This window comes from Microcaecilia unicolor, chromosome 11 (genome assembly GCF_901765095.1).
Source record: "Microcaecilia unicolor chromosome 11, aMicUni1.1, whole genome shotgun sequence".
In the NCBI taxonomy this organism is placed as follows: Eukaryota; Metazoa; Chordata; class Amphibia; order Gymnophiona; family Siphonopidae; genus Microcaecilia; species Microcaecilia unicolor.
The window spans coordinates 77,538,158-77,559,581 of NC_044041.1; the positions used below are offsets into that span (position 1 = coordinate 77,538,158).

Genomic DNA, 21,424 nt, shown 5'->3' on the forward strand with positions numbered 1-21,424 from the left:
GCCAGATAAGTGCCCAGATATTTAAAGGAACAATCTGCCCAACGCAAGGGAAATTGTGCTCCCCAGGAGTTCCACAACATTAAAGAAGATGAAAGGGCTTCTGACTTGGTAAGATTTAGCTTGAAACATGCATAATCACAGTATTCCTGTAAAATTTCCAGTAACGCTGAGAGTGATTCCCATGGATTAATAAGATGAACCAGAAGTTGGTCAGCAAACGCCTTTACTTTAGATCTAACCTGACCTATTTGTATTCTTTGAATAGCTGGGTTGGTCATAAGGTCTCTAATCAAAGGGTCCAGAGTCAGTGCAAAAAGAAAGGGTGAAAGAGGGACAACCCTGTCTCATGCCTCAAAGGATTCTAAAATCCTCTGACTCCAAGCCATTAACTACCAGTCTTGCCCATGGGGATGAATACAGCGCCTTGATAGCTAATACAAAACAGCCAGAGAACCTATATTTATCCAGAGTACCAAAAAAGAAGTCTCAATTGATAAAGTAGTTTTCGGCATCAAAACTAATGAGTAAAGAAAGAAGATCTTCTCTTTCCCGAAATTCTAATGTAGTAAGACTTTAGATATGGACCGGCCTGTAACAAAGCCCTCTTGATACTCAAGTATAATAGATGGGAGGATCTGAGCCAGATGATTTGCCATAACATTTGCAAATAATTTTGCCTCGTAATTCAATAATGAGATTGGGTGGTATGATTTAGGAATAGTAGGTCCCGGCCAAGCTTAGGAAGTACTATTATATGAGCCAGATTGAGGGAGGGTAGCAGCAATTCCATGTCAGTCATGGAATTAAACATATTGGTAAGGGGCTTAACAATGTCCCGCGCAACAATTTACAGAATTCAGCTTGGATGCCATCTGCTCCCGAAGCCTTCAACAAAAGACTTTGTCTGATGGCCAAGACAACCTAAACTCTTCTGATCCAGTAAGATAATTGAAGGTCTTCCAGATATGAAGAACTAGTTGTCCCCTCATCCAGTAGAGCAGCATAAAGCAGTTTGTAAAAAAAAAAGGAAAAATGTCATTAATATACCCTTATCTGTGGTGACCCTCTTGCCCACCTCATCCTGTAAGGTCAGTATCTTATTTCTTTTATTGGAAGTTACTCCTCCCTTCTTCCCCTGTGCATGCACTACAACACAATCCCCCACCCACCAAGTTTTTTAAGTTTTGCATTTTCTCCAGCAGTAAGATGGCAATATTAATTTTATGATGTTGGAGGAGATGTAAAATTTTTGAGCGTTTGATAGAAGAATTAATGCCTCCCACGTTCTAAGTTACAATATACACCTTATACGACCGCTAAAATTTGCACAAACCAAAGACAAAGCTGTCCCAGCCACCTGCTTCTCCAAACACTGAACAACATCTGAGCCCTAGTGTAAAGAGGTCTCATGGCCAAGGACCAAAACATCCTTCCAGTCTAAACCACAAACAAATAGCAAATAGTGTCCCATAACCCCAAATCTTACCAGACAAATCTTCCCCTCCCTTTCCCACCCCCCCTAAAAATAACAAACCCATACCCACATTCCCAATAGCCCCCATAATAGAAGCCAACACGTTTGATGTGAGCCCTGCTACAAAGCCCCCCCTCCCAATGAGATGCCATGTCTTGTGCCCATATCCTATTCCCCCCCACCCAACAACTACAGAACAATGTTCAAAACCTTCAGGGTAAACAACAGGGTGAAATAATGAAGGCGAAAAATAAAACAATTTTTTGCATTTGTTTGTAGAAAATCAACAACGTAACAGAAATAAGAATCAAAAGTCCACTGCCCCACATAACCGTTGCAGTTCACTGGTCATTTGAGGGACTGTTCTGACTTGCACTCTGACCCCCACTCAAAGCATCCCATGTTCATCGTGATTGAGTAGGTGCACAAGGCATTGGGAGTTAGTATGCAGCGTTCCAAATAAACCATGAGCTACCCAGAGCCCAGTAACGAGAGTCAGTTCCCCTCTTAAACAGATGAAATTGATCCAGATTCATCAAGGGGGAAAGAGGAAGAGAGAGAAGGAACCAGGAAAAAATATGGTCATTCCCTCTACTGTAACAACTTTCAGCAGCTCCAATAACAAGTCTTCTGTGCAAAGTAACATGAAGAAAGTTGCCACCAGGTTAGGTGACGACATAAAAAAAAGCAAGCGGGACATGGAGCAGCAAAAACAGTATATTTTCTCCATCAAGTGGTAACTCAATGGTCAAAATCTGCCGTCCAGGTCAGCAACATGTGCATTCCAGTATTCCACAATGCTCCACAGAAAGCAATCTGGCTGTAAGCGCTAGTTGGAGAATCCAAGCCATCACTCCAGTAGTTGGCCCACTGTACAGGACAGAATCCAGATGTAAGCACTAGGTATAGAGTCCAGTAAATCAGGCAGAAATATGTTCCCCCACCGTTCCAAGTGAGTCAAAGAAATAAGCACTCTAAAGTATGACATGCCTCAAGCTATGTCCAGTGGTAGCCAGAATAGGGTCCTGCTTCAGTCCTCCCTTTCCACTCTTAGCAGCCCATAGCACTCAAGAAGACTTGATTCTCTTGCCAGCCAAAGTTCCAAAACTCCAGTGAGTTCTTTATCCCGTATGGACTCTGGCAGCCCTACAAGTCTCAGATTATTCCTCCAAGACCAGGTCCTCGTCTTTCTCTTCCAATGTCGCCATTTGTTTGACAAACTGCGACTGGGGAGTCTTCTACCATGGTAACGCGGTCCTCCACCACGTTGGCTCAGGCCTGGTAGGAAATAAAATCACAGCTCAGCCTGCAAATGCGCAAGATTGTTGTCAGTGGGGCTGAGCCACTTGTCCAGCAAGATTTCCAATGTGTGGAGGTCATCTTCGCTGTTCTCTCTGCCACCTAGGCTGATGAAACTGTTTGGCCCGCTGGGTTGAGAGGTGCCGCCATTTTACCTTCAGCTGCCTTACTCCGCTTATATGGTGTGAAGCCCCACCCAGCGCATCCCAGGATACACTGGGCAGAGCTGGGCGCCGCCATTTTGCAGGCGTCATCGAAGGAAGAAGAGGGAGGCAGGCTACCTCCCTCCTCCAACTCAAGATAGGGGGTGGTGGGGTAGGGGGATTGACACTGGACCACCAGGGACCCCTTGTTAATGTTAGGGTGGGGGGCTGGAGACCCACTGGATCTCCAGCCCTTCCTGAACTGTCGGGGTCCAGCGTACCTCCAGCTCCCTGTCGCTGGGGGAGTGGTGGTTTCGGTTCGGGGGTTTGCTTCATTGGGGGGAATGGGGACCTGCTAGCATGCAAATGCATGCTGGACAGGGCTCACCATTCCTCTCCAATGGTCTGCAAACCCTAACGCCAGCTCGGAGCTGGCGTAGGGTTTGCCACGGCCAGCGACCCAGTCTTTGGCGTGCTGGTTGCTGATAATTGGGGATGAATAGGTTTAGCCCTGTTTTGCATGCTAGTTGCATTCAGAGCTCTCAAGCGTGTTGTTTCACACGCTCGGGACTCTGATCATGGGGCGGTAGCAAACGCCAGCGCTAGTATGGCGCTAACAGCTTCTTGCGCCGGCGTTTGCTTCTGATCATCCATATGTGAGAGTTTGACATGTGTGAACTAGTTGTCTGTTCTTTACCATTCAATTGTATTTCTAGGATAAAATTTGTTTTACTGTTCTGGGATCTTGCCAGGTACTTGTGACCTGGATAGCCCACTGGTGGAAACAGGATACTGGGCTTGATCGACCTTCAGTCCAGTATGGCAATGCTTATGTTCTTATGAAGGGACAGACAGTATCAGTATATAATATGTAAACCGTTTTGGTTGTACCACAGAAAGGCAGTATATCAATTACCCTAGTTTGGGATAATTTTTAAAGGCGAAGTGTGTGAAGTACAAGGGCAATAGTCTCTTAGATCTGTGCAAGTTTTTTTTTTTTTAACCCCCTGAAAATGTATATCCCCCCTGGATCTGCGTAATCCCACACCACCATACATCACGAAAAGTTCAGAAATGGAAAACAATAATATTATCCTCTCTCACAATATGCTAATATATCAACCTAAGCGTTTATTATACTTCTGTATTATGTACTAGACTTCTACAAATCTAAATTTTGTAACCGCCTTTTTAGCAATATGTAAGCCACATTGAACCTGCCATTCGGTGGGAAAATGTGGGATACAAATGCAATAAATAAAATATGTAAATATATATATGTAAAGCCACACTAGTACACTAAGAGGCATATTTTCAAAGCACTTAGCCTTCCAAAGTTCCATAGAAACCTATGGAACTTTGGAAGGCTAAGTGCTTTGAAAATATGCCTCTAAGTGAGAGAACTAAAAACGAGAGGGGAGAAAAAAATCCCATTAATGAATTATTTTTGAATGAACCAAGTACACTTTCCAGAAAGTTGCCATGCTAGCATGGGATAAATATGTATGTTCTCCCTCCATCCCCAGTTGAAAGGAGTTTAACTCAGGATCTGCTGTGAGGACCTCAGAATAAAGCTGGAAAGCTAATCCCAATCCTAGGAGAGATCCTTCAGTTTCTGGAATATAACTGAACTTAGCAAGATACTTTAAGAAGAATAATGCTCTTTCATTTCATCCTCCATTTCTCCCTCTCCAGAGTAATGGTGCAAGTCTAACTGTAAAATTTGATGTCAAGTTATTTAAACAAAAAAAATAGAAAAGAAACCCAGTAAGCATGAGACTTACTGTACAGTTTTTTGTTTGACCATCAGGGTGATTTTTTTTTCCAACAACCAGATTTAAAGATGCCTCTAGTTATTGTGTTAGGAAATGAGGTATATCTTTTCTTCAGAATTTTGACTTGGAAAATGTAATATTCCTTGCTCAGAAATGGTTCATAAAATTCTTGAAAAACACACCTGCAGCGAAAAATGTCTATATAAGATAAGGGGAAAAAGTCTCATCAAACTGCGGCATAAACACAGTAGTCAGTTGCACACAGTATAAAAAGTAATCATTGACAAAAAAAGCCCCGTTTTTTCTTTTTCTTTTTTTTTGTTTTGTTTTGTTTTGTTTGAATAGTGAATTGAACTAAATTACATAAAGAAAACAAGAAAAAACGGGTTTTTTTTGTCAATGATTACTTTTTATACTGTGTGCAACTGACTACTGTGTTTATGCCGCAGTTTGATGAGACTTTTTCCCCTTATCTTATATAGACATTTTTTCGCTGCAGGTGTGTGTTTTGAGATTATCAATATTAGCAAGCGGTAGAATTATCCGTGTGGATTATTACTACTAATAAAATTCTTAAACATCTTTTGATCTGAAATAAGCAGTGGTTTAGGAAAATTTAAGTTGCTTGTGGACATGACTTCACTTGTGAATGCTAAGGGAACTTGGAGATCACAATGAGACTTCCTTTCTAAGTGAGGTGTAAATTTCATCTAGAGAAGGCAGAAGCAATGGCACAAATTCCACCCAAAAAACCTCTGCTGCACATTGGGAGCTCACTTAATAACACTGAGGTAGATTCCCCCCCGCTTCTTCTGGGGGACTCTTAAATTGAATTTAAGCCACTGGTGAGAAGTTTGGATTTATCCATATGACTGCTTAACAAATTGAGCTAAATCTGGACCACAGTTGAAGAATCAGTTGGTAGAGTTGGTTTCAGAATAAACCATTTGGTATTTTTTTGTTTTTCATTTCTAGATGTACCAGGATGCGCCTGGAGTGGAGCATATACCTGTTGTTCAGATTGATCTCTCTGTTCCTTTAAAAGTCCCAGGCAAGTACAGGAAAGGGGAGGAGATCTGTATTTAGTTTGTGCTTTTCCAGTAGTAGCTCGAGTTGTTACATTCGGGCACAGTTGGTATGGGAGTGTAAATGTGAGTGAAAACAAGGAATATAAGGGGATTGCCTTAGGTGTCCTAGTGTATTGGGGATAGAGGCCTGTTGGAAAATGAGGGCGGAACCCATGTGTTCTGGCATAGGGATGGTGAACAAAAATAAATATTTCATGACATTCATGTGCCTCATTAACAAGTGTGTGTATCAATAAATATATATCTAAAGAAGTCATGAAGATCCAAATCTTCTTTGTGCATTAGTGATAGATGATGGCTGCCTTGCTGTTACACATCTGCTCAGTCTCCTAGCCACATTCTTATAAAGTTGTGTTTGGACTCTAAAACTTCTCCTGAGCAAGAAGGAGTTGGTTACTGTGTGTTGTGATGTATGCGAAATGCCTAATTTGTTAAGATGGGCCATGGTCATTTAAGTTTTGCTATGGAGTGTGAACACTCACAAATTCATCTGTTCACAGCCACTTTCTTTTGGAGTATTTGCAGAAGCGTGAATGGATGCTTATTTAAAAGTTTTTGGGTTTTTTAAAATGGTTTTCTTGCCTTCTCTGCAGGAATGCCATTGTCGGACCAGTATGTAAAACTGGAGGAGGAACGAAGGAGCAAGCAGAAGCAGGAGAGAGACAAGAAGAAAAAGAAACAGAAAAAGGAGAAGAAAGGTGGCAAACACGGGCGACACAACTCTGTGCACACAGAGAGCGATGAAGACATAGCACCAGCGCACCAAGTGGACATAGTCACTGAGGAGATGCCAGAGGTGGGCAGATTGCAGTGATGCGAGGCATTGCTTGGGGGTAGAATGCCTCTATTCTAGTTTTAGGCCTTTAGGATGCAGCATAAGTTTTGTAGTTCAAGGAAATAGTAGCATTTGTAATGATTGTGAGTGCCTAGAATTGTTTTATTCAGATGTATGATGGTAGGATAATTGATGATAATCGGTTGTTGATAGAAAGGTAACTGACCCTGTTGTCAACCTTTTACCCTTATGTCTGCTGTAGATGTACAATGAGGGAACAATCCCATGCAGTTGAACTAAAACCTAGTTCTTACACAGTAAACCTTCTTTAACTTTTACATTTATAGGTCTTATTTGGCTTAAAAATCCAATGTTAATCTTACTAGGGGACATTTTTTTCCCATTCCTCACCCTACCTTCAAACCACTAGAATGCTCTCCCCAGTGATGAGGATGAAAAAGACCCCAACGATCCATACAGAGCTCTTGATATCGACTTGGATAAGTAAGTACATATGGTTATTGATGAGCGGGGTGGGTAGGACTCAGGTTAGAGGTTCTTGTTTGGAAGAATAATTTATTTGAGAAGCACTATGTAAATACAGTAACTGACAGGTTACTGTATTTACAGTAATAGAGGTGAGTTCCAAAATCTGTTGAGTAGGAAAAGCTATTTTCTGGATAAATGCAAATTTTTTTTTAAATTTCCTTCAAGAATTGTATCCAACATATGAAATTTTTAAAAACTGAACATCGTATACCTGACATATAAATAAACCTTTTAGTGCAAACTTCCCACATCCTAGGTCTATCTATAAAAGCACTCATTCTCCAGTTAGTCTAACCTTGCTGTCTTGATTTTGTGGATGGTCACATTGTAAAGAAGTGAATGAGGGCACACCCTAGTAACTCACGGTCTTGAAGTTAGCTTTATTTTTGTTTCAATAGGACCTTTTCTTAGGGGAATGGAAAAGGGATGTGGTTGTATATGTAGGAAGAGGTGCCTGTCTTACCTAAAGTTCAAGGAAGAATTTCAGAGGGATTGATAACTTTTGGTTTTTCCATAAGCTGTTGGTTTAAAGATTGAGGCATATTTTCAAAGCACTTAGCCTTCCAAAGGTTTCTATGGAACTTTGGAAGGCTAAGTGCTTTGAAAATATGCCTCTATGTAACATTCTGTAGTTACTACTGTATTGCATCTAGTGGACTCTATTGATGGATTGAAGTGAAGCTGTTCATTGTTCTCTTTATGCGGCTTTTCTTCCTAACTCTGAACTGCATATCTTCTGTTTGGTGCCTCATGTCCTTTCTCTCTTTTTCTGCTATCCCTGCTTATTCTCTGTGTCACTCAGTCTGATCACAGGGAAATCTCACAGGTAAGAATCTACTCTGTTATACTGAAATATACCTCTCAAGGGGCCAACTGGTTATCATAGCTTAAAACCCCTTAAGATTTTGATTTTAAAAAAGGTCTGTTTTCTTTACCTAATTCCAGTACAGTTCTGCTTATCTAGTAAGTAAAGTTCAAGTGACACCAGAAGTCATCACATTTGATCTGTTTCCCTGTCTGTGGGAGGCTGTATGGTGCTCCAGGAAAAAGTAAAAGAAAAGAAGAAATCAACCTAGCCTTGCAGTGGAATGTTGCCTTTAGGGATATTAAAATGCCAGATCAATGTTTAAAATCTGTCTTCAAACCCACCTCTGTTCTGGTATGTGGATCAGCTGAGAGAATCCACTTTCAGTTCTGAAAGAGGTGAACTGCAGCTGATAAATATATTTGTGTAGATGGTAGAGTAGTGGGAGTATGGAAGTAAACCTGCTTAGGAACTTTTGAAACTCATTTCCGCCATAAATTCAGCTTCACCTGGCCTGAAGTTTCAAATTACCTCTGATGGTTAGTGTAGCTGCTAGTACAGAGTCGGTGCACCAGTTCAAGCTTCTAAGCCTAATATCACATTTAGAGCAAGTCTAGAGCTGATGCCTCTGTTTTAAAGTTGTAACCATCATGTGTGTGTTTGTCACCAGAAAAGGTCTTTGTCCTCTCCTTGGGAATGCTGCTGTAACAGGGTACCCACAGGGGTAAGCCAGGCAGTGATTGGTGATAGTGACTTGCAGTGAAAAATGATTTGAATTATCAGTTTTACAGTGCCTTTTGAATGAAAGAGTTAAGTCCAGTTATTCCTGCTGGTGAGCCTTCAGTAAGTTTTACATAGGGCTCTTATTAATTTTAGCAGATAATTATAATGGAATAAATTCAAAAATATTGGAAAAGTGATATGAATTTTTAGAAGTATGCCAGTGTCTGACTTTATTAAGAAATTGCTGGCTATGCTTAAGTAGCAGTAAGGAACTGTCCTTTTTACATAAATGCACACATTGACATAACTACAAATTTCTCCAGCTGTAATTTCTGGACTTCCCTTATATTGGCTTCCTACTGCCGTAGGAAGTCAGTAGGATCTTCTGTGCTTGTCTGGTATCCTCTTTCTCAATTTCTTTTAACAATAATAATCATAATCCAAATTTTGATCATCTTCACCTAAAACTTGTATGTTACCGTATAAACTCTAATATAAACAGCGGTTTTTGGCCCCCCAAAAAGCCCAGAAATGGAAATCTTGGCTTATATCCTAGTCTCTCTTGTTTCCCCCCCACCCCCCCCCCCCCCCCCTAGCATTTCTCTTCCACATCCCCCCTACTGCAGTGACCAGCATCCCCCCCCCCCCCCCCAAGTTATGGGCATGTCTCTCTACCATCCTCGATGACTGGTGTTTCACATCCTATCTCTTCCTTTGGCTGATACTGACAAGATTAGGTTCTGAACCTTGATAATTTGTGAGACTCTGGAGAGGGTGGGAGCTGGCAGGCCTTGAGCATGCGCAGATGCGTAATTCTGTCAGTGCTTGCAGAGAAGGAGGTAAGATGTGAAATGCCAGCCATTGAGTATGGAGAAGAGAAATGCTGCTAAGTGTGGGGGGGGGGGGGAGGGGGAAAGGAAGAAATGCTGGTCAATGTGGGGAGGTGGAAGAAGAAATGCCGGTCTTCTGGGGGGGGGAGGGGAGGAAGAAATGCTGATCAGTGTGGGGAGGTGGAACAAGAAATGAAGAAATGCCGGTCTTCGGGGGGGGGGGGTGGGGGACACAGTTACTATACTATCCCGGACTGGTGATCCAGGGATACCGCTGAGTGAGAGACTCTGCTCCTTCTTCCCTTAGTCACTGGAGAAAGGTAAGGGTGAAATGCACACTATGGGGGAAGTGGGTAAAGGGAGAAATGCGAGATTCCACAGGGGAGGAGAGAGAGAGAAACATGTGAATGTAACACTGTTCCCCAGTTTATATTCAAATTAACTGTTCTCCCCCCCCCCCCCCCCCCCCCCCCCCCCAAAAAAAAAGAGGGCAAGCTTATTTTGGTTTATACTCTGATAGATTTGTGGTCAAGTATATACAGTAACTTAAAAGAAAATCACAGCAGACAAAGCAGCCAGATTGAGAGGTTTAGTAAACAACCACATTTTTCAATATTTTTCTAAAATTCCAAGGGGAGGAGTTCATTGATCAGGGGCAACTGCTTCTGTTTATGAATTGAAAGTTTATTGAAAGCTGAAGCAGAAGGAAATTGCATTTTGTAAAGATGCTCAGAACAAGATGAGCAAAATCTTGACTGAAAAAGTAAGATGAGAAAATTAGGACTAGGCCCATGAAAATATTTTGAACGAAAGGCAAAACAATCCAAACTCAATCCTTGATGAAACTGAGAGTCAGTTTAGCAAAGGGGTGACTCTTTCCTATTTGCGTTTATATAGAACTATTTTATCTGCAGTATTCTGGAGCAGTTGAAGCCTAATTACTGTCTTTGGAAGACCTAACTACAGAATGTTAACAGTAATCCAGTTGAGAAGATATGAAGGCATGGACTATTTTCTGAAGGTCTTGTAATGAAAAATAATGTTGAATTTGCTGTAACTTACATAGAAGGAAAAACGTGGATTTCATCACCTGTCTAATTTGGGATCTCCATTTCAAGGAAGGAGTCTATATGTACTCCCAGGCTTCTAATAGTTTAACAAAAAAAAAAAAAAAAACAACCTTTCCATCTATGATAGGCATTTCTAAAATCATAGAAACATGAAACAGGATTGAGCAGTGGTAGCAGATTTATGTATAAACTTTCAAAAACGCATTTCAAGAAAAAGTTTGCATCAGAAAAAAATATCAATATACTTGCACAAAACAGTATAATATCAGATATCTTAAAATCCATATGTTATGAATAAAGTTTCTGATTCTGTCTTTATAAACCATAAACCATAAATTTGCATGCTTATTTTTATAGATTTATGCTTATATACCACCTAGACCTATCCACAAGAAGCTTTTGAAATATTGTGCAACCACATCATCAAGGCCATCATACAATACAATAAACACAAAAATATATAAGTACAAACCCCACACCTCTCCAAAAGGCCCTCCACAGCAGCAGAGACTGGGTCATTCCTCCTCTAACAACTCCTTAGCATTCAAGGAAGAAGAATGGTCTTTAATTCCTTTGGAATACCCCATAATTCAGTTCTTCCTCAATTTCCCAGTAAGTCATTCCACAGAATGGCTATGCTTGGAAAAGCCCACATGTAGCCCCACCCACCAAAGCTGCCACCATGATTTGACTTTAGCCGCCTACCAGGAGCATACCGGCTCAATCTTCCAACTAGGTATTTGGGCATTTCCCCACAGAGGATTCAGAATACCAGTCTCAACAGATTTGAAATGAATCCTTGGTCATATTGGCAGCCATAAGAGCTGCCTCAGCAAAGGGGGCGTGGACTTATCTTGGTTGATATAAGATTATTCTGGCTTTCACATTTTGAGCCATCTGCAAATAGCAAAGCAGTTGCCCATGCAAGCCCTCATATTTCTCATTACAGTAATTCAGAACTGGAAATGTAGAGGTTTGCACCTCTACATGTTTGCTCCACTTTGCAAAAATAGTCTTTAATTTCCCATAGACTCATCTCACTCAGGTCACCTGTCCTTTCTCTGTCCATCTCTGATCCACTAAAATCCCAAATCTTGTACTTCTGCTTTCACCAGAAATGTCCCCCAAGCTAAAGCAATTTGCATCATAATCAAACCCAGATCACCCCTCCTACTAACAGAATTTTTTTTGAGCATTTATCACCAGTTTATTCTCAGCTAACAACTCTTCGATAACGAACAAACCTTAATTCAGTCTAGTTAGGGCTACTGCTGGATCTTTCCTCAATCTCATTATCAATTTTCCTAATGACTGCAGGAAAATATTAAAAAGTGGAGAGGACAGGCAAGACTGCTGGGGGACCTCACAAGAAAGCTTAAAAGGTATAGTTAGTCACTCATTTACCTCCATATAAGCTGTTTGACCTTGAATAAAAGATTTGTCATTCAGGGCCACCCCCACTTCATCGCCTCACATCTTTGAAACAATAGCTTATGCCTCACCAAGTCAAACATGGATGCAAAATCTAGAGGATCAACACCTATTCTGCCTTATCAATTCACTACAATATTTCATCTTGCACAGCCACTAACAGCCCTCCACACTGTAACCGCAGCAGAAACCTTCTGTATTGCAGCCAAACGTCCTGCATTCTTATAACCAGACCAGTCCAGAGCAAGAGCTGTGCCCATCAGCCAGTAGATAGAGACCAATGAGCTACGACATCTGCACTATAAAAGGTTCCATGCAGCCACAGCTCATCAATATTCTGTGTCGCCAGCAGATGGTGGTGAGCATTCTGTGCAGCTGTGTACTGATCTGTTCAAGTAGTTCCTGGGCCCAGTTAGAGAACTAATCACCCAGTTGAGCTTATTTGGAAGAATATTTGTCTTGAGTGGTATCTGGAGGAGTCCAGGTCTTCCTTTGTTGCGTCAGCTGTTTTGGTTTGAGGCTGATTTGTCCCCCGGTGAATTTTTTTTCTCATATAAAATATGAGAATTCCTTTCTTTATTTCAGTTTGATACACATTTAAAGGTCCCTTTTTTCTCAGTTATTTGGCTGTTGTCAGGAGGGAGCTTTTGAACTGTTTCTTTGCCTCTTACTCCCTGTTCTCTACAACTTAGCAGTAGGAGTGGTTCGCTTTTACATGGTATGTAATACTTTATCTGTTTTAAGCCTGTCTCTTTTTTTTCTGTGCTGACATTAAAGCTGGCTTTTCAATGGTGCTATTAATCTTTTCATCATGATAGAACCATGAGTACTCTTGGCTTGAGCCAGCTTGAGGGGGACGTCTCTGTTCAGCACTCTGCAAATTATCCCCAGACATCATAAAACAAGGCAAGGAATCCGCCAAATCCAACATGGAAAATATTAAAACCAGGAGGCAGATCATATAAAAAGGTAATCTTTAATGAAATGAAAATGCTGCCCAGGTCAATAAACATCTGTACCTGAAATGGCCTTGTTTGCCAACAGATACTGGCTGCGTCAGGGGCAGTATGACCCAGCTGGTGTGAACTGCACACACCACACTTCACCTAGTGTGGTTCAACACAAAGGTAAAATAACCACTTAGCAGCTAACCGTATTCTGTAAAGTCATCGGCTTGGACTTCTGTTCATCTTTCTTCTGGCACAAGCCTATGACTTTCTAGAATACAGTGAGCTGCTTAGTGGTTATTTTACCTTTGTGCTGGACCAGACTAGGTGGTGTGCAGTTCACACCAGCTGATTCATATTGCCTCTGACACAGCCATTATTAGTTGGCGAAACATAGCCATGTCGGGCACAGATGTTTATTGACCTGGTAGCATTTTCACTTTATTAAAGACTACCTTTTTTATATGATTTGCCTTCTGGTTTTATATTTTGCAAATTACCCCCATCAACTTCCAAGCAGCTCGTAGATGCAAGGAAAAAACACAATTAAAGTGTCTGTATACAAATGCTAGAAAATAAGATAGAGTATACAGCATTAAATGAAGAGGTAAATATAATAGGTATCTTAGACACCTGGTGGAAGGAGGGCAATCAATGGGACACTGTTAACAGGGTATAAATTATTTCGCAATGACGGTGGATCACATTGGAGGGAGCTTGCACTATATGTTAGAGGGAATTGATTCAACAAATAACAATTCCACATGAAACGGATAGCAGCATGGAATCCTTATGGATAGAAATTCCATGTGTGAAGGGAAGGAGTATACTGGTATGGCTATACTACCGTGGACAGAACAAACAGACAGATGAAGAAATGTTAATAAAAATTAAGAAAGCTGGCAAATTGGGCACTAATGGGTGATTTTAATTACACAGTATTGGATGGATAAGTGTTACTTTGGGAGCGCTAGGGAGGTAAAATTCCTAGATGTAATAAACTGACTGCTTCTTGGAGCAACTGGTCAGGAATCGCCAAGAGGGGGAGCTGTTGTAGATCTAGTCCTTAGTAGAATGCAGGGCATAGTATAAAAGGTAACCATGTTGGGTCCGCTGGGAAACAATGGTCATAACATGATCAAATTTGAGCAAATACTGGAATGAAGTTGGAAAGGAAATCTACTGTTGCAGCATTTAATTTTTGAAAGGGTGACTGATAAAATGAGGAAAATTGGTTTAAAACTAGACTAAAAGGATCAGCTTCAAAGGTCAGGACTTTAAATCAAGGCATGGACATTGTTTAGAAAGACTATTTAAATATACCATCTTGGAATCCCAGACCAGATGTATCACACGTATTTACAAAGGTGGAAAGAAGAGCAAATTACACACGGTCAAAAGGTGAAATGCAAGAGGCTATCCGAGCCAAAAGAATATCCTTCAAAGAATGTAAAAAGGACCCGAATGAAGAAAATAAGAAGCAACCTAAACACTGGCAACTTAGAAGCAAGGCATTGATAAAGATGGCGAAAAGAAAATACGAAGAGAAATTTGCCGCAGAAGCAAAAACTCAACAGTAACAACTTTTTAAGGTGCATCAGAAGCAGAAAGCCTGTGAGGGAATCCGTGGGACTGTTAGATAACGAAGGGGCATTCAGAGAAGACAAGGCCATAGTGGAGAGACTGAATGAATTCTTTGCTTTGGTCTTTACAAATGGTATGTTCTCAACTGCATTTGTAAAGATGATGTACGAGATCTACCTGTACCAGAAATGGTTTTCAAGGACGATGATGCGGAGGAACTGAAAGAAATCTTGGTGAACCTGGAAGATGTACTGAGCCAAATCGACAAATTAAAGAGAAGTAAATCACCTGGACCAGATGCCATACATCCAAGGGTACTCAAAGAACTCAAGCATGAAATTGCTGATCTGCTGTTAGTGAACTGTAACCAGTCGTTAAAATCATCTGTAGTACCTGAAGATTCGAGGGTGGCCATTGTAAGGCAAGTTTTAAAAGGGTTCCAGGGGTGATCTGGTAAATTAGACTGGTAAGCCTGACTTCAGTGCTGGGCAAAATAGTGGAAACCTATTATAAAGAATAAAATTACAGAACATGTAGACAAACATGGTTTAATTGGATAGTCACATGATTCAGCTAAGGGAGTCTTGCCTCACCAATTTGCTTCATTCCTGTGAGGCATGAATAAACATGTTCATAAAGGTGAATCGGTTGAGCCGTGTGATATAGTTGTATCTAGATTTTTAGAAAGCTTCTGATAGTTTCTCATGAGACTTCTGAGAAAATTGAAGTGTTATGGGCTAGGAGGCAATGTTCTGTTGTGGATTAGGAATTGTTTATTGGACAGAAAAAGAGGGTAGGGTTAAATGTCCGTTTTTCTCAATGGAGTGTGACGTGCCGCAAGGATCTGTACTGGAACCAGTGCTATTTAACATATTTATAAATGATCTGGAAATTGGAACGACAAGTGAGGTTAGAGCACACTCAATGAAGTTACATGGAAATACTATTAAAACAAATAGGAGGAAATATTTTCTCACTCGGCAAATAGTTAAGCTCTGGAACTCGTTGCCAGAGGATGTGGTAAATCAAGGAGATCATCTTCCCTTGCACATGCACTTCGTTTTTCTAGCACCACATCATCCAAATCTCAGTCAGCCTGATAATAATCGTCCCATCCAACCCTCCCCTCCAAAGACTGATCACCTACCTCTTAACTAAGCTCTCCATCTGTTCTCAAACATTTTCAAACCAATTAGGGGCTTTGGGAGGATACTAAGATCCTGAGTACATTAGTTTTTGCATTGCAGAATTAAATTTTAGGTACCTTCTTTTGGTGAATTCTATTATTTATTTATTTATTTATTTATTTATTTTACATGACCTTAAAGATCGATATATTTTGTCTTCATCATCCCTAGCAGTAATACTCCTTACCCTGTCTTTGCCCACTCTTTTTCTCAATCCCCCATCTTTGTGGTCTCCCCCTTTCTAATGCAATATTAATGCAGAGAGTGAGAGGTGTGAGAGAGGCAGAGAGAACGTGCTGGCACAAAGGGAAAACATACAGATAGAGACTATGGGGCTCATTTTCAAAGCACTTATGGGCACATGATCAAAGCCTCACGCTGGAAGAGTGCAGGGCTTTACCGCACCTATGATCAGAGATTCACGCAATTCTCTCGATCATGGGGTAGAAGCATTGGGAAACTCCCTTATAAAGTGTTGAAGCCCTTCCCAAGCGCATCCCAGGATACACTGGGCAGGTCTGAGCACCGCCATTTTGCAGGCGGCGCGATTGAAGAGGAGGGAGGCCACCTTCCCTCCTCCAACCTAAGGTAGGGGGGTGGAGAAGGGCCGCTAGACCACCAGGTGGTGTAGGGTGGGGATTGACCGCGGGCCACTGGTCCCCAGAGACATCTCAGGAATACTGGAGGGGGGTTTGGGGGGCTGGAGACCCACCGGATCTCTAGCCCCCCTGAACCTGTGTCGGAGGAACCGGAGGTCCACCAGACCTCCAGCCCCCTGTCGCTGGGGAGGGGGGGGGGGGTTGTCGGTCGGGTCAAGGTCCTATGGGGGCTTCTTCATTGGGGGAATGGGGGCCTTTTTAGCATGCAAATGCATGCTGGACAGGGCTCACCATTCCTCCCAATGGTCTGCAAACCCAACGCCAGCTCCAAGCTGGTGTAGGGTTTGCCACAGTCCAGCAAGCCCGTCTTTTTGCACGCTGATCGCTGATCATTGGGGATGAATAGGTTTAGAATGCATTTGCGCTGAGCCCTGTTTGCATGCATTTACATTCTAGTTGCGTTCAGAGCCCGCAAGCACGTGTTTCACACGCTCGGGGGCTCTGATCATGGGGGCAGTAGCAAATGCAGGTGCTAGTATGGCACTAACAGCCTCTAGCGCCTGCGTTTGCTTCTGATCATCAGCCCATACGACTTACAAAGATCCATAGGTTGCTATGGAACTTTGTAAGTCTAAGTGCTTTGAAAATACACCTCTATGTACATGTTCCAATACATTTTTTAATGCTTCATTCATTCAGTTCCCTCTCCGCTCTCATTAATCACATTGTTCTGTATTTGACTGGAGAGAGATTTTCAGTGAGGCTATGTTGGTTTTGGGTTTTTTTTTAAAACATACTGCATCAGCAGCTATGGCTGCAACTGTACCTTTTCCTTGTTTAGTGTTGCTGTGACACCTTTCTACTCTGTGCCTCCATGAGTTCAGTACAGCTGCAGAGGGAGAGGGAGGGTCAGCTGCTATGGCAGGAGCCAGATCACATCATCTGAATATGGCAAAGATAGGGCAGTTGTCAGGGGTTTCTCAGTTAGAACTGCAAAACATCCCCAAAGGGGAAAGTGAGTTTATTGGGGGTTTTCTGTTTTTATAACTAGGGCTTCTCATTCTGTTACAAAGACTACACTAAATTTGTTAAATGTGGTTTAACCCTGACTGTAGCCTATGGAAATGTCAGAGATCTTTGTGCAGACCCCATCCTGATACTTTTACTTCCCAATGCTTTTGGAAAGGCAATTCAAATATAGCTTATAAGGAATTGAGATAGAGGTCACTAAGGTGACAACACATAGCATCTGTTCCTCTCATTCCCATTCCCACTGTTCAGATACAATAAAATCACTCCTAGAATGTTACGATTTGGGGCAGTTCATCTAGAAACATGGAGACTGCTCTGGAGGTGTCGTGCATTGAGCTTTGGTTTTGCTACATGAATGACTGGCACTTTTTGTGATTAATTTCTTAAAATCATCTAAAACCTCTGACAGTATATGTAAAAACAGGGACAGGAAACAGATGGAAAAATCCCAACAGTCCTGTTACTTCCCCAATTTTTAAGTGCATTAGAAGCAACTAAATTTCTTGGTAAGTTTAAAAAAAAATAGATTAACATTTAAAGAAAAATAAAATTGGGGCATTCAGAAGTGCCAAAATGTGATCTTCAGCACATTTAGGAATGCACCAATGATTGAAGGAAAACCTTCCAATGGAAAGAACATTTTATCATCTTGCGGATTTTTTTTAGGCCTTTAGCAGATAGTGACAAGCTTCCTGTGCAGAGGCATCAGACCCCAGACAGCCTGAAATCACCAGACACAGACGGTACCGCTGCAAATGAGAAGAGTAAAAAGCCTAGCAAGAAGGAAAAGAAACACAAAGAGAGAGAGAGAGAAAAGAAGAAAGAGAAAAAGGTGAGTATGTGTTGGGGGGTGGGAGGAGACTGATTCATTATATTGCTGGAGGCACGTATTTGCTGGGTACATGATGGGTACTCATTAATTTAGCAAGGTGGATGGATGTGCAGGAGACACCTAGGGCTGTGTCCATGAATTGGAGAGAAGGCTCATAAATGTGAAACAGGGAGCATGTCATGTCGTTCTCCATCATCCCCCACCCTTTAATTCCTGCCTGTCTTAGCCTTTATGAGGGAGGGGTAGAGGACTGCAGGCCCTAGAATGCATTTGGAAGTTGGGTCAGAGTACAATGTTTGTATGTAACCAAAGTCTTGCTGCAAACAAATCCCTAATACAACAATTTGATGGCGAGAAATGCAACAGTTGTCATAGGCTGTGTTTCAAAACTCTTCAAAATGAATGAGTGGTGTACATAAGTTTAATGACCTCTGGGGGTAAGGAAGAGGAATACTGCTACAGAGGAAGAGGATTTAGGAAAGGGGCAGATAGATGCATGTGAAAAAGGACAGCAAGCAGCAGTGATGGATGGGGTTTTAGATCTGTGTTTGAACTTCAAAATGAATTTAACTAGTGCTGTACCAAATAATTTAGATTTGATTCGGCTTCGAATACATTATTTGTATTCGGTTGAATAGTGATTTAAATTTAAATACGAATAATCTGGGGCTAAATCCTACTGAAATAAACAAGTGATGTCTGATTTCACGTTGCTTCTTTTATTATTTATGTTAAAGCTCAGTGCCCATTATTCGTATTTGGCCAAATAGTAAAATATGCTATTCGGTGCAGCTCTGTTATTAACCCTTTCAGTTTTGTTGGTTAAATCCTGGAGCCTTCCTTTCCAAATCTGTGTATTTTGTCCTTAAACCTATCAGTGGAGGTACTGAATATCTTTGTCTGAAAATGCAGAAAAGCCGAGAGAAAGAGGAGAGCCAAAAACTTAAGAAGTCTTCCTCAAGCCTGGAGAACAAAGAGGAGCCAACAAAAGAACTTGAAGGTGGCCCAGCTGATGTAAGAAAGAGGGGTAGGGTGGTCCATTTTCAGTTAAAAAAAAAATTATAAAGGAGAGTAACACCTGGATTTCAAAGCACTGTGCTGCACCAATACAGCTGAAATCTTTCCTCCTGCTTCAGTAATAGTGTGTAGGCATGAATTTGTGCAATGTAAAAGCTTCACAGCGCGTTTTATTTTCATATCCTGCCCTCTTGTTTGTGAGCAGTTTTTTGTTTTGACTGTTGGTGTGTGTTAGATTTTCTTTTTCTCACAATTTCAAAGCTACTCTTCTGTCTGATATTGGCATTTTTACCTCCCTTGGTTTTGTTACTCGAGCTAGATGAGGGGGTTGGCTATATTGGTGAATGTGGACTTGTCCTTTTTTTTGTTGTTGTTCCTGTGGTGGGGTTTTTTTTTTTTGTATTTTAAATTTGTCTGCCCTCTGGGTTTCAGGGATCGAGACTTGGATTTCTGGTTATCAGCCGCAACCCCACCTGTTCAGTCCCAGGTTAGTATAATTAGGGAGAGGGGCTGTAATGAGAAAGCATTGAGGTCCCTGTGGATGAAAGGACATTTCATAAGTACAATGACCTTGCTATTTGTTCAGAGCCAGCCAGAAATCGGGTGCTGTTTTAGAGGAAGACAAAGAGGTAGACAATGCAGATGAAGAGGAAAAACGAAAAGGTGAGAGAGTTTTAGGTAAATCACAAATTACACGCTCTTATAGTGGAACTTTTCTCTTACTCAAGTATTGTGCAAAAATTAGTCGTGGGGTTTCGTTGCCAAGAAATTTCACTCACTCCTACCCACTTCAAAATTGGGCATGTTTATTTGATTACTAAAACAAACCATGTGATGCATCTAACAAGGGGAAAGCAACACTGCAGGAGGCAGCGGTGATGGGAAGTGGTATGAATAGGCATGGAAATCAACCAGCACACCATTTGTTTGACTTTAATAAATATTTATTCAGCTGCTGGAAAGAGCTGGTATGCAGATGATGCTGTAGTGGACTTTGTTCTGATCCCTTGTATGAACTAGAAAGGCACCAATTTCTCGTAACCTTTTCTTTATCTTTCTGTAAGAAACCTTCCAAGCATAAGAAGAAACACAAAAAGGAAAAAATAAAATCAAAAGAAGAAAAAAAATCTGGAAAGAAGTCGCATCGGCAGCAAAGTGAAGAGCAGCCAACTGATTCTCTGCAGAACGGAACAGTAGATGATGAAGCACTTCCGGTATTTGCCCACTGACCTGAGGCACTGCCTTGCATCTGCTCAGTAGCCCCCTTCCTTCTTTCCTTTGCTTTGTGACAAATAGTCTTTTGAACCAGAAACCTGCAGATAAAATTTGAAGAGAGAGCTTTAGTTCAGAGTTTAGTAAATGCTGACAATCACTTTATTTCCTGTAATCTTTCACTTTGCAGCGTAAAACGCTTCTTTAATGGTTCTGACTTCTGAACGGAGCTGTCTTGTTTTTCAGCCCATGTCCGCTATTGCCTCCTTGCTGAGAATTCTTACATTAAAAATGGTGAGTACACAATAGCAGTAGAGAACACAATGATGTATTACAAATCACGGGTTGTACTCCATAGAAAACTCTGGCACAGTTTGAATGGTCAGCAGTCCCATTGACATTGCCGCATAAACCACTTTGCAATTAAAGTAGTGTGCAGTGTGGTGCCCAGTGCAGGACGAGCTGGTGACATGCATTTTAAACCCTGATCATTTTTTTTCACTTTAAATATTTGTATTAATGAAGCAACTTGCAACATTCAAGACAGTACAGATAATGCCAAGTTGACCTAAAATATTGGACATCCATATAATATAACAGCAAAGAACAAAACAACAACCCAGTCACCCTTATGGTGAAAATTGAACTATCAACTCCCAATCACTATAAACAAGGGTCTACACCCTCAGCTCTGTCCTACCCCCTTAAATTTGTTCAAGCATATAATTGCCTCACTTCCCCCTCTAGCCCTCCTCTTCTGTTCCTCCCTTCCTTCCTCCCCCCTCCCCAACTATCACCCGTTCCTATCAAAGTTTGATTGTCCCCACCCATTCTTGCAGTTGAGACCATCCTCTCTTGCGCTGTAGCTCCCCATCTCTACGGTATGCCGTTAAGCGTTCCATAGCTACGAGTTGTTCTAATTTTGCTTTCCAATCCCCCAAGGAAGGAGGGCCAGTAACTCGCCATTTTCCGAGCTATCAGGCATTTTGCTGGCCGCCAGACCCCAACGTAACATTTGCTCCGTTCCCATGAGTCACTGTCATTATACATCC

General features: G+C 41.5%; 1 protein-coding gene across 1 annotated transcript in view; it reads left to right on the top strand.

Moving 5' to 3' along the window:
- AP3D1 (adaptor related protein complex 3 subunit delta 1) overlaps positions 1-21,424 on the top strand; it is a 131,823-nt gene that overhangs the window by 91,252 nt on the left and 19,147 nt on the right. Inside the window, 9 exon segments of the mRNA XM_030219918.1 lie at positions 5,667-5,742; positions 6,373-6,575; positions 6,985-7,058; positions 17,978-18,143; positions 19,056-19,157; positions 19,593-19,647; positions 19,749-19,823; positions 20,181-20,374; positions 20,619-20,666. Of these exon segments, the coding sequence (XP_030075778.1) occupies positions 5,667-5,742; positions 6,373-6,575; positions 6,985-7,058; positions 17,978-18,143; positions 19,056-19,157; positions 19,593-19,647; positions 19,749-19,823; positions 20,181-20,374; positions 20,619-20,666 (993 nt within the window).